The 12,981-nt window shown below is 41.6% G+C and overlaps 1 protein-coding gene across 1 annotated transcript in view; it reads left to right on the top strand.

Annotated features, from left to right (window-relative positions):
* ASAP1 (ArfGAP with SH3 domain, ankyrin repeat and PH domain 1) overlaps positions 1-12,981 on the top strand; it is a 288,493-nt gene that overhangs the window by 230,330 nt on the left and 45,182 nt on the right. Inside the window, exons 20-23 of the mRNA XM_026659939.2 lie at positions 1,148-1,233; positions 5,212-5,327; positions 5,627-5,694; positions 8,462-8,569. Coding sequence (XP_026515724.1) covers positions 1,148-1,233; positions 5,212-5,327; positions 5,627-5,694; positions 8,462-8,569 — 378 coding nt within the window. The remainder of the gene's footprint in view (positions 1-1,147; positions 1,234-5,211; positions 5,328-5,626; positions 5,695-8,461; positions 8,570-12,981) is intronic.

Here is a 12,981-nt window from a genome sequence, read left to right as displayed (position 1 = left end):
TGTTAGTCTGTATCCGCAAAAAGAACAGGAGTACTTGTGGCACCTTAAAGACTAACGTTAGTCTCTAAGGTGCCACAAGTACTCCTGTTCTTTTTGTGGATACAGACTAACACGGCTGCTACTCTGAAACCTGTCATTATGCAAGGTACTGCATTTAGCCGTAAGGAGTGGAAATCCAGCAATTTCATTTAAATTTGTTAGTCTCTAAGGTGCCACAAGTACTCCTGTTCTTTTTATAGTTTAAATGTTAGGAGTGTCTGTTATGTTCAGAGAGCAGTCTGATAAATACATTATAAAAGACTAGCGAGTTGATGACCTGGTCTACATTCCAGGCGCAGCTACACTACACCCTATTAAAATGACACACAATTCTTGCAAGGTGTATTCCTTTTAAAGTGACTAACTTGAATGCACAATATTCTTAAGAAATGTCATGTGGTGGCATTAGTACATGCAAGTCTCTGTGTGTGTTGTATACTATGAAACAGTAATTCTGTTTTCTTAAGTGCTGATCATGATACAATATTTCTATTAACATTGTTTTCTTCAATAGGAAAATGGCTGATTTTTTTCAGAAGTCCTGAACACTCGCAGCTCCTATCGAATTCAATGAGAGTTGAGTGCTCAGTTCCTTTGAAAATCAGAATGCTTTGATTTAGACTCTAAATTTATGCACTCGTATTTGAAATTTTTGGCTTCTATTATTGTCTTTGTATATTTCACCATTATCAATCATAATCCTTTCACCAGTATCACAATTTGTTGTGCATAGTTTTACAGGCATATGGTTCCCTACCCAGAAGATGCTTACGGTCTAAGGACCCAGTATCACAAGTTCTTATGGGGAGGAGGACATACTCCTGCTAGAAGGGACTAATTGCAGTTGTTACTAGGAGTAACGGTTACTAGTGTTTTCAGGATTGTGCACAATCTTTAGACCAGACTTGATACAAAAGGAAAGCTGGTTGGAGAGACTGATGGGAGCAAAAGGAAAGGAATACTACTTCCTGGGAAATGAAGCACCGATAAAGAGTGAGAAACAAATATAAGCGATTGAAGTATATTTCAGCAGGAGATTAACCATGATAATCTTTGCAGAAGAGAGTCAAAAAGTGTTTAATCTTGTAAATTTTTTTCATGTGTTTAGGAGCCAGGTGAAACAGCACTTCATTTAGCAGTCCGGACTGCTGACCAAACCTCTCTTCATCTGGTTGACTTCCTTGTACAAAACTGGTATGGATTGCTCACTTGTTAACCAGAATAACTTTAATGACAAATGTACCAATTCAAAATCATTCTCATCATTTACATTGCTTTGTACGGAGTTTTTTATTAATGATCATACTACTTAGTATATTTTTGATGTTGCATCTGAATAGAATAGAACTTGAGTTGACCTTTCTGCTGTAAAGCAATAAAAAAGGGAAAAAGAATAAAAACATGAACATTAGGTACATGAACTATGTAGGAAAAGAGACACTATATGATAGAGTGGCGGGGGGGGAGCGAAAACACTGAGGGAACTTTTATGACAAAGGAAAATCAATGCAAATAGATAATCCGGAAAAGAGATGGCAAGAAAGCTTCCAAAATTAGGGATAGAATAATTCAAGGAAAGCAAGACAGTGAAAACAAAGGTATAGACATTTTTTCTCTCAGAAAATGAGAAGTAAAAGAATTAAAGTAACCTAGGAAAAGATGGACATTTTAATAAACAGTAGGTTTAAAACTATGGAAAATGCAATACAGTAGAACCTCAAAGTTATGAACACTGAGGAATGGAGATTGTTCGTATCTCTGAAATGTTCGTAACACTGAACAAAATGTTATGGTTGTTCTTTCAAAAGTTTATAACTGAACATTTACTTAATACAGCTTTGAAACTTTACTATGCAGAAGAAAAATGCTGCTTTTAACCATCTTAATTTAAATGAAACAAACACAGAAACAGGTTTTTTGTTGTTTTTTTGGTCTCTGCTGCTTGATTATGTACTTCCAGTTCCAAATGAGGTGTGTGGTTGACTGATCAGTTTGTAACTCTGGTGTTTGTAAGTCTGAGGTTCTACTGTAGATGGCGTAGCAGAGTTAAGTAGCAAGTTTTCAACCTGTCAATGGTTGTTGAGATATTTTATGGTGTAGAGAGGATGTGATGACAGGGGGCAAGGAAAACTTAGTGAAAATGCACACTCTAAAGGAAATAAAATCAATTCATATACAATGCAGCATGATTATTTCTGATATGAGATTTCACAGTGTGTGCAGTGAGCTGACTAAATAGATCCTATGTCACTTTTAATGATTTCCTGTTGAGTGAAGAAAACAAAGAGCTGCTGCTGTCTTGTCAAATTGTGGGTTTTAGCACAGTAGCAGTAATTAAGGGCCTAGAGATGATCAGTTGGCTCATCACAGCCTGTTTTTTCTAACACAGCTGATGTTTCCTGTTAACCTTCAGAATACAGTCTGAATTGTACATGTTTTCCCTTCCCCTTTCCAGTAACTCAGGTACCTACTTCACACTTTATATAGTCTGTATAAGAGAGGAAACTTAGTCTTGTGGTTAAAGCACAGGTCTTGAAGTCAGAAATGGGTTCCATTTTTAGATCTCTCATTGACTTGTTATGTGTCCCTGAGCAAGTCACTCAACCTTTCTGACCCTTCACTTCTCTCATATGTCAAATGGAATAAATGTTACTTGCCTACATTTGCAGAAGTGTTTTAAGGGTTAATTTATTTATGTTTGCAAAGCACTTTGAGACCATCAATTGGAAAATGCTTTAAAAGTGCAAATTATCATTGTTGGTTTTTGCAGATGGTTTGATACTTTACACAGTGATTAGTTAAACTGATTCTGCTTAGTTATGAAATCTTCACTTGATGATCTTTTATGTCAATGTTCTCATCTGCATAGCCAGATTTTTTTGTTGTCAGTTATTACTCTGTCATGTTAAACTCAAAATTGGAGTGCACTTCTCCAACAAAAAGAGCAGCCACTGGTTCTTTGTTGTGAACAACACTGGTCAGCCACCTTATATATTTGTCTTCTAATCATTTATAATTTTCTGCGGACAAGTCTACACTATAGATCTACATCGGCTTAGCTGCATCAGTGCAGCTGTGCTGCTGGTAAAGATGCGCTATGCTGACAGAAGACCACTCTCCCATCGGCATAATTACTCCACCTCAGTGAGAAGCAGAAGCTATGTTGGAGGGAGGGCATCTCCCGCCAATATAGTTCCGGTGTGCACAGCGCGAAACTTGCGTCACTCGGGGGGGTGGGGAGGGAGAGACATAAGTTAGATCGACTTAAGCAGTAGTCTAGATCTGCCCTGAGGCTGTTCTTTGATTTTCATAAATATACATATTAAAACTCAAATGTCCAGAAATGGTGAAGAGTATTATCCTGTCATGCTAGTGACACAGTATCAGTGGACACTTTCTTTCTAAGTCCCTCTTTTCCGGCAAGGGCTTCCAGCAAAAGAAGAAGAGGGCCTCTGAAAGAGGTCTGGTCCTTGATGACTCCGCTTAATCTTCCTGCTACCTCATGAGGTTGGGGATTGGTTTTCTTACCCCTTCCAATAAGGAAGTTGGAAGCCTCTCTGCTGCTTCATGTTCTGATTATATGGTGGGCCCAGCTGCCCAGGCTAGACACAGCAGTAATAAAGGCTGCCTCAGCGCAAAGGCTAACGTGCAGGTCTCTCAGCTTGAGATGAGGATTCTATTCTAGTCACTGTGTGGAGCAGACAGTAATAAAAAATACAACATATGCACAAGGGAGCCAAATTCCAAAAAAATGTCAGTCTTCTGACATGTGTAAAATCTTTAGTGGCTTTACAATGCGTTAATGAAGATTTTCTCTTTTTGACATTGACAGAGTCCCACTAAGGGAATGGTATGCCACCATCAGGCTTAACACACACAGTTAAAAATATGTGGGAAGATCAAAGGAAAAGAGGGACATATATCAATCCTTGTTTTAAAACAAGATCACCACTTTTGGCAAGGTGCAAGGTGACACAAAACTACCAGAAATGGAATGGAATGGTCAAAAAGAAAAAGAAATGCTGTGACTTTCCAACCTAAACTAAATTTAACAATATAAATAGGGCCCTACCAAATTCACTGTCCATTTTGGTCAATTTCATGGCCAGGGGTTTTTAAAATTAGTCAAAATTTCACTTTTTCAGATGTTTACGTCTGAAATTTCATGGTGGTGTAACCCTGGGAGTCCCGACCCAAAAGGCTGTCGGGGGATGAAGGGGGAAGGATCACAAGGTTATTGTAGGAGGATCGTGGGATTACCACCTTTACTTCTGCCCTCTTGTCTTCAGAGCTGGGCAGCCAGAGAGGAAGGCTGCTGGCCGGGTGCCAGCTCTAAAGCCAGTACCACCAGCAACAGCGCAGAAGTGAGGGTTGCAGGGTATGGGGGGTGGGTTACCATATGTCCAGTTTTCCCGGGAGTCTCCTGCTCCAATGGGGGCAGGTGACAGCTCAAGGAGGCGCAGCCTCTCCCTACACCGGGAGGAGGTGATAGCTGGAACTGCGGAGCTTCCTGCAATTGGGGGAGGTTCCTGGAGGTGGGTCTGACGCACCCCGGGAGCGGCCCCTGCAGGGGAAGAGGAAGACTCATCCCTCCCCATGCCTGCTGGGACTAACAGCTGGAGCCCTCCGTAGGGTAAGAGTCGTCGGCTGAGCACCAGATTTCATGGAAGAGATCAGTTTTCACGGTCCATGATGTGTTTTTCACAGCCATGAATTTGGTAGAGCCCTAAATATAAAGTACTTGTTAAGATGCAAAGTTAGATTTGATAATTTAACATGACTGAGAAAGAGGAGTTGGGTTTGACCACTCTTGATGGTGAATAGAGAGGAACTTAAGATACCTGTATTAAGAGCGGGGCACATACCCTTGGGCTTTGGAATGTCGGCTCAGAGAAAACATGTATACCCTATAACTTTCAGATACTGTTCAAAAACGGTTCCCGAGCCACCTGCCTAGGCACACAACTCCTACAGTATATTTCACTGAAAGCAATGCAGACACAGAGCAAGAGTTACTGTTAGACTGAAAAGGGGAGTTACTTGTTAAAATACACTTTTGCTTTGAAGAAGTTCTGTATGTTGTCCATAATAAGATACAATATACAGATGACAAATTTGGGGTTGAACATGTATGTGATTTTTTTTTCTCATCTTTTTCTTTACTTTGTTTAGTGGAAACCTGGATAAACAAACTGCATTGGGGAATACAATTCTACACTACTGCAGTATATATAATAAACCTGAATGTTTGAAATTGCTTTTGAGAGGCAAACCAACTATTGATATAGGTAAGCTCGCTAATATGTGATGCTTGAAATTTTTTGTTCCCATAATATGAGTTTAACCAGTTTTATTTGTATACCAGTGTGTAAAAACTGATTTACCAAGCAAAAATGAAAATTGTGTTAAACACATATCTGTGACCCTATCAAGAAGACTGAGAGAGGAATTCAGCTAGGAAATAGGCTTTAAATAATTTTTTTCAAATATTTTCTTTTGAAGAATTGCAAATTAATGTATGGTTCCAGAGAGGTTTTACAGCATAATGTATATATAAAATTATTCCGCTTTTTAACTTATTTTATAGTAAACCAAGCTGGAGACACAGCTCTGGACATAGCAAAGAGACTGAAAGCTACTCAGTGTGAAGAACTGGTAAGAAAAAGACTTTGTTTTTTAAGCACCCAACATCTCAAAACATTTGCAGAATTAAGATAAATCAGAAATTATTAAAATATTTAAAATTAAATAATGTCACAAATTAAAGAAGAGAAGTTTCTTTTTCTAAAGATACTGTCTATGCAGGAGTCTCACTCCTGGATTTCATATCTCCAGGCTGGAAATTACCTTGCTTTTAAGGTGTTTGTTTTTTTTGGTATTCTCTGGGTCTTCAGTAGCTTAGCTTGAGGGTTCTTCCCTACTAGGTATGCTTCACCCTCAGAAAATTCCAGCCAGTTTCTTTATGACTGGTCAGTGAAGAAGCATGCTTTCTACAAGAAATGTTTTAGCTATTTTAACCCACACAGCTAAAGCTCTTACTTTTATAGATCCAGGTTAGGAGCTGTGCATCTTTCTCAGTTCTGGCCTCTTCCCCAATCTGAGACATCTTGGCTGCACCTCACTGTATCTCATGGGACACGTGTTCTCCCTGTCAGCCTTTCTGCCAGGACCTCAAATCAGGCCAGTAAAATGATAGTGCACATATCAAGGCTTGTCAGGTCTGGGTCTCCCCTCAGATTTGCTGCCAGGAGCACAGAACGTATTTGTTGATGGAGTAATTAGACATCTCCATCTTCAGAAATCCTGAAAAGAGAAATAGAAACAATCAATATTGAGCTCCTAAAGAACAAAGAAACTAAGGTGCAGTGAGTGAAAGTAAGGATAACTAGCACCCAATGTGGGTTACAGAAGTAAGCTGGAGCTGTGATGGTTAAAACTCTTAGACATCTCCTGTAGGGGAACTCCTTTGCTAAATGCAGTCAGAATGTTCCAGGGGCACATAACAGGAGTTTCTTATTGGGCAATGCCATTGAGTAGACCTACAGGTATCTGAAAGGGCCAGAAGTGTTAGAACTTGGGGAATTTCCCACTGGACCAGAAACCCAATAATGAGAATTCTGCAAGGTGACATTTTCAGAGAAGCAGAATAACATGTAAGTAATTTTTCCTTCTTGCTTTTGAAAGAAAGTGGCTGGAATGTTTCTGGCCTCTAAGGATATGTCTACACTGCCATTAAAAACCTGTGCCCGCTGACTCAGGCTCTTGGGGCTTGGGCTAAGAGGCTGTTTAAATGCAGTGTACAAGTTTGGGTTTGGGCTGGAGCTTGGGTTATAGGATCCTGCGAGGTGAAAGGATCCCAGAGCTCAGACTGCAGCCTGAGCCCAAATGTCTACACAGCAATTAAACAGCCCCTTAACCTGAGCTCAGTGAGCCTGAGTCATCTGGTAGATACTATCACTTCTGCTACTCTTAGTGCTCTTTCTAGTGCTGTAGACACACTATCCATTAAAAGAAGAGCTACTGCACAACAGCATTGTGAGGGCTGGCTGCTAACTTTTTGACTGTGTATACAATGGTTTTGTGTAGTAATAAATGTACCCGCTATGAAAACCTTAGCAATAAACCATCAGGTATACTAACTTGTTGACATGGGGCAGTTTGACAGTAAAAAGTTTTTGATGCCATTAATGACCCTTTAAAATCAAGGATCTAACTAAGCAGCACTACATTTGCTTATTATTGTAATTGAAATCCTGCAAGTACCTACTCAGACTGTCGTGGTTAATTAAAAATCAGACTGATCATTTCATGTGTTTTTATATTTTTCCATATTTGGGGGAGAGAAAAAATTCTCCATTTCTTTGAAAACTGACAGTGGGACTAAGTTCACAATTGAAAGGAAATGGCAACACTTAATATCTATGTAAACTATAAAGGAAGTAAAAAGTTATGGTGTCAAAGTATTTGTGCTGATGAAGATAAATCAATGGGTAAACTTTCTTTGGGTAGATTGGAGCCTTAACTACACAATTTCCATTAAGTTAGATTAAGTAAGATGTCCTAATCCCTCTGCAGTGCTTTGTAAATATACAAATTATTATTTATGTTGTTGTATGATGCAAGACAGCCTCAACACCAAAGAGCTTACAACATGAAATAAGTGATAGAACACACACATATAGTGGGAAGTATGAGGGAGTAGATAAGAGGTTTTATTATTCTCCCCCATAATTTCAATAAACTGCTTTTTGAAGGTCAGCACAGAAGATATGGGTCTCTGCGTGGGGTTTGAGCGAGTCATATAGACTGGCCAGCTGGAGTTCGGATGACATTCCATGTGTAGGGGGTAGTGTGTGGGGGGGGGAGGATATGACAACTTCATATTGGTCTTAAAAGGTGCTTTCATACAACGGTGATGGGGGCCATCTAAGTACATAGACAGGAAAATGTCAGTTTATAAATTTACTTTGCTCCTTTCTTCCCACTCTTCCATAGATGACATCACAAATGGCACACACAAAAATAACTAGAAATCTCTAATAGTTTGGCCTGAAAAGCTGTACAGAAAAGGAGAAATTGTTTTTTAGAGGAACTCTCCAGATGTATGCTGCTTTATACAGACATTCTGTTGTGTTAAAAGTATTAGCATGTTTAAGTCAAATATGACAACTCCCATGGGTTAATAAGTGCTTTAAAGAAAATTTGATTTAAATGTTTATGTGAATGTTTTTGTTTCTTGGGCTTTATGATTTTAATTTTGGGGAAGGGAGAAGGGTTTAAAACTAAAACAGTGTTTTTTTGCCATTTGTTCAAACTCTTAAATATTAAAAATTAAAAATTCTTACTGCACACTTTTTGGAATAGGAAGCAGAGATTGACGAAACAATAAGCATTTTGATACTGTTACATTTTTGCTTTTCAGCTTTCCCAAGCCAAGGCAGGGAAGCTAAATCCACATGTACATGTAGAGTATGAGTGGAACCTTCGACAGGAAGAAATTGATGAAAGTGATGATGATTTAGATGACAAGGTAAAAGTGAATTTTGAATGTGTGACATGGGTTTCCAAGAAGTTCTCAAAGTTGGCTAGTTTTGTGGAAATGTAAGAAAATATTTTTAATTTAAATTTAATATGAAATTCAATAGTTGCTACTTAGCCATTTGAAACTAATGCTGAAATCTTTATCCTGTCCCAGTTTTTCGAGTAATTGCACATCTGCATTCCACTGTAGGATACTCAGTGCACAGTTGTCGGAAAACTTTTTCTCTCAGCAGTACCCATCAGGGTGGCTTGAGCGCCTTCTGTTGCCGTGCGCCACTGCACACTGTGTAAGAATGTGAAGCCACCCCCAACCCTCCTCAGTTCCTTCTTACCACCAGTGACAGTTGTTGGAGTGCTCCCAGTCTTGCTATCACAAGTTTATTTCCCTCACTCTTTGTATATAGTCTGTTTCTCATTTAGTAGTTAGTTAGATATAGTGTATAGTTCATGCTAGTCTTAAGTTTGAATTTTTAGGTCTTTTTGGACCAAATTTGATTCTCAGGCCCAGGACTGGGACTAGAACCATGCCTCGCTCTCTGTCATTCAAATCCTGCCTGTTGTAAGCCAAACTGATGCTGGTTAGTGACCCACACCTAGGGTGACCAGATAGCAAGTGTGAAAAATTGGGACGGGGTGTAATAGGTTGCATATATAAGACAAAGCCCCTAATATCAGGATGGGCCAGATAATATTGGGACATCTGGTCACCCTACCCACACCTCAGCTGCCTAAAATGTTTGGAGGAGTCCCACATCAGTGACAAGTGTCACATTTGTAGAGGGTTTAGACCTCGCTCTAAAAAAGATAGAGCAGCAAGACCTAAGTGTCTCCTTACGGAAGCGGCACTTAGCCCTCCATGGGAGCCATCAGACGCCGAGCACAGCAACATCGGTACGCACTGTGCCTCCTGAGATGACTTCAGTGCTACATTCTGTGTCTCCGGAACTGAAGAAGAGACAGATTTTCCAAGGACATAGTACCTCATACAGCAAGACCTTTGGTACTGAGGCCAGCTAGAAGCAAGAATTCTGAGAGGGATACTGAGGAGAGCATTCCCCAGAGTGTTCCTCTACTACAAAGGGGGAGTATTTGTCAACTCCAGAACCTGTGCCAGGTCTGTCGAGGCCAACCCCTGAAGTTCCTATACACTGGATTCAAGACCCAATTCCAGTACTGACAATGCCAGAGGCATAATGCTGCTGCCAGAGAATTGTTTAACCTTTCTGTATTGGTGTCCCTGGCGATGCAGGACGTTTCAGCTGATACTGGTGACTATAGTTCCTGCACCAGCTTCTCAAGACCATGCAGTGCCAATGCCACTTCCAGTACCTAGAAGGCCTGTATATTCCAGGGGCAAGTTACTGTTAATATCCCCAGTACCACCGTCCCCTGGTTTGGCTTACCTGTGTCCTGTCCACCTGGGTTCTGCTCCACCATTATCACGGGACTCAGAGTCTGATTTGGAAGTGGGGTCTTTTGTGTCCCATACCAGACAGGCAGTTGACTTTCCATAAGAGCCTTAAGGTCCATGGATGTCACATTAGTCCCAACAGTGGGCACATCGCAAAGGGCAATGGCCTGCATAACCATGGGGCCCACCACTATGTCAGTGGCCATTCTGGAAGGTGGGGTGTCCCTCCCTCCTGTTAAGTCCTCTCTTCACCTGTCTGAGTTGACTTCCTCAAGAGTGCACAGAGATCATCAGCACCACAGACAATGGTTTCTGGTGCCTGGTACCGGGAGCGGTACTGAGCAACTGGAAATTGCTCAGACAGCACCTCCACTGCAAGAGGCAGATCAGCCATTCCCTCAGCATTGCACTGTGTACCGATGGTGCGTCTTCTTCCTCGTCACCCTGTGAGGCTGTAGAGACGGTGAGTGATTCTCCACAACCAGAGAATTACAAGGCTCACTAAGGACTGCTTAAAAGGGTGGCCTTGGTTTTAGACAGTCAAGTGGAAGTGGTCCATGAAAAATATCACAAGCTAGTGAACATATTAGTATCTGTGGAGCCCTCCAGAGTGGCAGTTCCAATTAATGAAGCAATTCTGGACCAGTTAAAAAACTTTGGCAGACCCCTTCTTCCCTCCACAGGCAGAATAGAGACACTATGTCCTTTTTAAGGGTTTTGAACATCTCTGATTTCACCTGCTCCCAATCTCTTTGGTTGTGACACTAGCTAATGAGTGAAAGAAGCAGCAAAGAGTAATGAATCAAAGAGGCTGAATTTGTTTGGTTGCAAACTTTATTTGACAGGAGGCCTATTGCTTAGAATTACTAACCAGAAAGCTCCCCTGTGTCGCTATGACTTCACCTTATGGGGAGCAGTGGGGGCAAAAAACCTAACTGGCTTGACTTAGTTTAATAAGTTTATGGAGGGGATGGAATGATGAGACTGCGTACGATGGCATGTAGTCGATCTGCAACTGCTAGTAGCAAATATCTCCAGCGGGGCTGTGATGGTATGATGGGACACTAAATGGTGTGGGCGCTGAGTTACTACAGAGTTTTCTTTCCCAGCTGTTTGGCTGGTGGGTCTTGCCCACATGCTCAGGAATTTTCCCCTGGCAGGGATCCTGGGGTTTTTTGGCCTTCCCCTACAGCATGGGGCACAGGTCACTTTCAGGTTTAAACAAGTGTAAAAGGTGGATTCTCTATAACTTGAAGTCTTTAAATCATGATTTGAAGACTTCAGTAACGCAGCCAGAGGTTATGAGTCTATTACAGGAGTGGGTGAGTGAGGTTCTATGGCCTGCAGTGTGCAGAAGGTCAGAGTAGATGATCATGGTGGTCTCTTCTGGCCTTAAAGTCTATGAGTCTATAAAACATCACAACATTTAAAGACAGCTACTGGAGGACTCCAGGCAGTTCACTGTCGTGATAGAGAAGGGTAAGCTGGTGGCAAGAACAGCTCTTCAGGATTGCTTGGATGCGGTGGACTCAGCAGCTCAATCCGTGGTATCTGCCATGTCTGTAAGGAGGTGTTCATGGCTGCAATCTTCCGGTCTCTCTCCTGAAGTACAGCACATCATCCAGGATTTGCCATATGATGGTTTGTCCCGCTTTTTGGAAAAGATGGATGATGGGTTGAATAACCTAAACCAGTGGTCTCCAAACTTTTTTGATCGCGCACCCCGTCAGTAAAAAATTTTTGAGCACTCACCCCCTGCCATGCCGAAGCGCAAAAAAAAAAAAAAAAAAGCGCTCCTCCTGCCGCGCACCCCCAAGGATCCTCTTGCGCACACCCCACTTTGAAGACCATTGACCTAAATGATTCCAGGACAACACTGAAGTCGCTTGGAATCTACACACGGGTACAAAGAGGAAGCAGTTCTGGACCCATCAGGCTCACAGGTATCAGAAGACCTGAGGCCCCAAGACCTGCGGAGGAAAAAGAGGCAGGAATTACAGGAGGCTACAGCCCCCCTAGTCATCTGTGACAACCAGCGGCCCAGTTTAAATATGCATTTTCACGGGTTTTTCAAAGGCAGCATACCAGTACTTCTAAGCCAATCTGGTCCTACCCTTATCTTTGCCAGTCCTTCATGCTTGGACTCAAATCACATCTTATTGGTGGGTCCTAAGCATAGTGGATCTGGGTTATTCCCTGCATTCGTTTCCAACTCCTTCAGGGACTATTCATGAGACCATTCATCAGCGGGAGGTCCAATCTCTCCTTCTAGTGGGAGCCACAGAGAAAGTTCCTCAGGGAAAATTTTTTTTATTCCTGCTCTTTCCTTATTCCCAAATCAAAAGGCAGTCTCAGTTCTATTTTAGACCTAAGAGAGTTAAACAAGTACCTGAAGAAAATAAAGTTCCATATGGTTACCCTAGCTTCCATCATTTCTTCCCTGGAACAGGGCAACTGGCATGCTGCTTTTGACTTACAAGATGCCTACTTCCACAGAGTCATCTGTCCAGACCATGGGAAGTTTCTCAGGTTTGTAGTGAATGGGACACTATCAATTCACGGTGCTTCCATTCGGCCTCTCAGCCCCATATGTTTTCACAAAGCAAATGGTACTGGTAGCTGCATATCTGAGGAGATTGGGAATCTGTGTTCCCCCTGCCTGCACAACTGGCTGGTGAGAGGCCAGTCCGAGTCTCAAGTGCTGTCCAGTGTGACCATCGTTTAGTCCACCTTCAATGCACTGGGGTTCTTACTCAATCTGGACAAACCAATTCTAAAATCTGTGCAAAGAATAGAGTTTGTCAGAGCACTCCTGGATGCTACAAAAACCAGAGTGTTTCTTGCCCCATTCAAGGTTCGAAACACTCCAAGACCATCTTGGATCTAAAAGCACATCCCGTTACCACAGTGAACATTTCCCCAGACTTTTGGGGCACGTGGCAGCATATGTACATACCTATGTAGTACAACATGACAGAATCCTCCTCAGG

This window comes from Terrapene carolina, unplaced genomic scaffold (assembly GCF_002925995.2).
Source record: "Terrapene carolina triunguis isolate 2854851 unplaced genomic scaffold, T_m_triunguis-2.0 Scaffold58, whole genome shotgun sequence".
In the NCBI taxonomy this organism is placed as follows: Eukaryota; Metazoa; Chordata; order Testudines; family Emydidae; genus Terrapene; species Terrapene triunguis.
This window is presented reverse-complemented; position numbering and strand designations above follow the sequence as displayed.